This window comes from Trematomus bernacchii, unplaced genomic scaffold, assembly GCF_902827165.1.
Source record: "Trematomus bernacchii unplaced genomic scaffold, fTreBer1.1, whole genome shotgun sequence".
NCBI lineage: Eukaryota > Metazoa > Chordata > Actinopteri > Perciformes > Nototheniidae > Trematomus > Trematomus bernacchii.
Window position 1 is genome coordinate 928512 of NW_022987876.1, and position 3427 is coordinate 931938.

General features: G+C 41.7%; 1 protein-coding gene across 1 annotated transcript; it reads left to right on the forward strand.

The window, feature by feature from the left end:
- The first annotated feature begins 814 nt into the window (after window positions 1-814).
- LOC117469531 (olfactory receptor 5B17-like) lies at window positions 815-3427 on the forward strand. The gene is made up of 2 exons (XM_034113960.1): window positions 815-1326; window positions 2971-3427. Exons 1-2 carry the CDS (start codon window positions 815-817, stop codon window positions 3425-3427), a joined length of 969 nt encoding a protein of 322 aa, XP_033969851.1.

Genomic DNA, 3427 nt, shown 5'->3' on the forward strand with positions numbered 1-3427 from the left:
TAAATGTCAAAAATGAATTATAGATATCTGTAATTGAGTTTGAATAGAAGTCAATAGTAAAACTTGTTGTTCAGATATCTAGAACTTACTTCTCATGAGTTCTTAATAAGTTCTTTATTTCAGTTTCTTTCTACATTTACTCATATACTGTGTAAGTACAATTCTGAAGTACTTATACTTGAGTATTTCAATCTTCAACTGTGTACTTCTACTCTGATTAATGATGTGAAATATAATCATCTTGATGATCATGTCGGTACATATCTGAAATGCACTTGTAAATATCTTTAATCTTGGAAATTCAATTGTAAAATAATCTTTTCCGCACACAATTTAAGAAAGACATTTCAACGCAGTCATTACCAGTGGAAAGTCTGGGCGAGACCCCTCAGATAAAATGCTTTGAGTGAACACAACTCACTGAAGATGCTAAATATTTCACCATGACTGTTAGCGCTGATCTTTGTGAATTGGTATGACTTTGCAAAGAGGCTCATATGCATATTAAAGGGAACATTTTGCACCAAATGTCTCTTCACTTAAATACTTGCAAATGCCACATAAGCAGCAAAATGCTCTTTTGTATGATCACAGTTTGAGCTTCATTCTGGAAATTAAATATTTTTTCTAATTGTTGCAGGTTTAGTGTTCGCAAAGGACTTTAACTGTGAGTTCGGCCTTCAGTTACAAAACATGCAGCATATTTAGAAGATCCTTTATACTCCTGTAGTTTCCTTTGTTTGTAAAGTGTATTTAACTTTGCACTGCACATCACAGTCACTGTTCTCTCTCTGCAGGATCCTCCCCTCGCAGAATGGAGAACCAAACTTTAGATTTGGATGTTCTAATTGTGGAGGGGTTGAAGGTCACGCCTCAGTCCTCCGTCCCTGCCTTCATCCTCCTCCTCCTCATCTACATCTTCATCATGGTGTCCAACATCGGCCTGGTGGTTCTGATCAGCATGGAACGCAGCCTGCACCAGCCCATGTACCTGCTGTTCTGCAACATGAGTATTAACGATGTGTTCGGGGCCTCCGCCATCATCCCGAGGATCCTGAGTGACGTCTTTATCCCCATGTCTCAGCGCTTCATGTCCTATGATGAGTGCGTCATCGAGGCCTTCTGTGCTCACTTCCATGCATGCATCGCTCACACCGTGCTCATGATCATGGCGTTCGATCGCTACGTGGCCATCTGCAACCCGCTGCGCTACGCCACCATCATGACCCACAGGATGGTGCTGGGTCTGTCGGTGTGGGCGTGGTCGATCTCCTTCCTGCTGGTGGGGATCCTCATCGGCCTCAGTGTGCGTCTGTCTCGCTGCAGGTGGTTAAATTGTCTAAGATGGGTTCGTGTAACAGTAAACCAGGGGAAAATGTGTTGTCTGGGGATTCAAAATGGATGAAAGAGAAGGATGAAAGGAATATAAAAAGCTTAGAAAACTGTCGAAAGAACTATCATTTCACGGGAAGACTAGATAGAGGAATGTGAGAATTTGGCTAGGGATATTGTCAAATATCTGGAACAAACTCCCAGAAACCTGCAGGTCCGCTGCAACTCTTACTACTTTTAAATCCAGGCTGAAGACTTTTCTTTTTGCTGCTACTTTTAATTGAACTATTCACATCTTAAACTGCACTGTAACTTTTATTCATGTTTTATTATCTTTGCTTTTTAATGTTTCTAAGGTGTTTTATGCTCTTAAAGGTAGGGTAGGTAAGATTGAGAAACTGGCTCGAGATACACTTTTTGTTGTTATATTCCATGGAATGCTCTTAACATCCCGATAGCAATGAATATCTTAAGTGCTTTGACAAAAAATCCATGAAAAAAATGTAATCTGTGGAAGCCGTAGTACTGTAAAAAGCACGACCAATCATTTTAGCCGGCCCGGCTAAAATAACTGGATGGCCTACCTGCCTGTCAGCCTTCCATCTGTGCACAGACTTATCTCGTGCCCTCATTGGTCATGTGCGCGTTCTTGTGTGTTGGAGGAAGGGCTCTGTAAGGAAGTGGCAGAATTTTTCCGGCTGTGTATTTTCAAATTTTAGCGCACTCGAGCTGGTTTCTCCAAAATTACCTACCCCACCTTTAATAGAGTGCCACAGTGACGCGTCCTAAACCCCAGAAGTAAGCTGCGCATGGGTTCCTTTGACAAAAAAGCAATGCAATTTCTCCATAGGATTTTGGAAAATAGCTGGAAATAAGGTCTGTGGTTGACACACATTTAAGAGACGGATCACGTTTTGTTCTGTCGGATAATCTCCACATGTCTACCCTACCTTTATCATTTTCGAATCATAAATCTAATCGATAGATTTATGATCGATAGGTTTATGATTATCAAAATCCTATGGAGAAATTGCATTGCTTTTTTGTCAAACGAACCGGTTTTAGGACGAGTCACTGTGGCACTCTATATCTTTCATTTTTGTAAAGCACGTTGAATTGCCGGTACCACTTTACAATAAGACTACCCTTATAAATGGTTCACGAATAGTTTGTAATTAATTTGTTAATTAGGTTGTGAACACTTTATAAATCATGAATAAGCTTTTATAAGACATGAGATAAACAGGGCAACTGTGACCGGTTGCTTGCCAAATAGTGAGCCCACATTTATCTGTACTGCTAAGTCTTATATTGGCTACCTAGCTTACTTCGTCTTCTTCATCAGCCAGCATCCTTGGTATCTGTTGCTCGCTGAGTTGATTCTCGCTAAGTAGCCAATATAAGGCTTAGTCATCTTGCCAAATAGTGAGCCGGTGTTGATGTATGAAAACTATGTTAGAGCTGGTTTATAAATGGTTCGTAATGATTAATAAAGTGTTTACAACCTAATTCATAACCTAATTATAAACCCTTTATGAATCCTTTATAAGGGTAGTCTTATTGTAAAGTGGTACCGAATTGCCTTGTGTTGAAAAGTGCTTTATAAATAAACTTGCCTTGCCTTGCCTTGCCTTGCAGGAGGGTTATCCTCAACCCATTCTGCGACAACGCCTCCTTGTTCAAGCTGTCCTGCGAAAACGTTCTCATCATCCACGTCTACGGCCTCGGCACCGCCGTTCTCATCCTGGGATCCTCCATGTGCAGCGTCATGCTCACCTACCTGAGGATCGCCATGGTGTGTCTGCGCAGTAAGAACAAGGCTCTGAACAGCAAGGCGCTGCAGACCTGCGCCACTCACCTGGTCACGTACGCCATCCTGCTGTTCTCATGCTGCATCGTCATCATCCTGCACCGCTTCCCTCACCTATCGGATCACAGGAAGCTGGCGTCCATCTTGCTCCACATAGTCTCTCCGGCTATGAACGCTATTATCTACGGACTGCAAATCAAAGCAGTTCGAGAAAAGATTATCATCCTATTCAAAAGGAAAACCGCTGGGAAAGTGAAGGTAAAGAATTGTGACGGTCAGAAATGA

Coding starts and splice junctions, on each gene's coding strand:
- LOC117469531 (XM_034113960.1), top strand. CDS start 815: ATGGAGAACCAAACTTTAGATTTGGATGTTCTAATTGTGGAGGGGTTG. Junction 1,327..2,970: donor GTGCGTCTGTCTCGCTGCAG/GTGGTTAAATTG, acceptor CTTGCCTTGCAG/GAGGGTTATCCTCAACCCAT.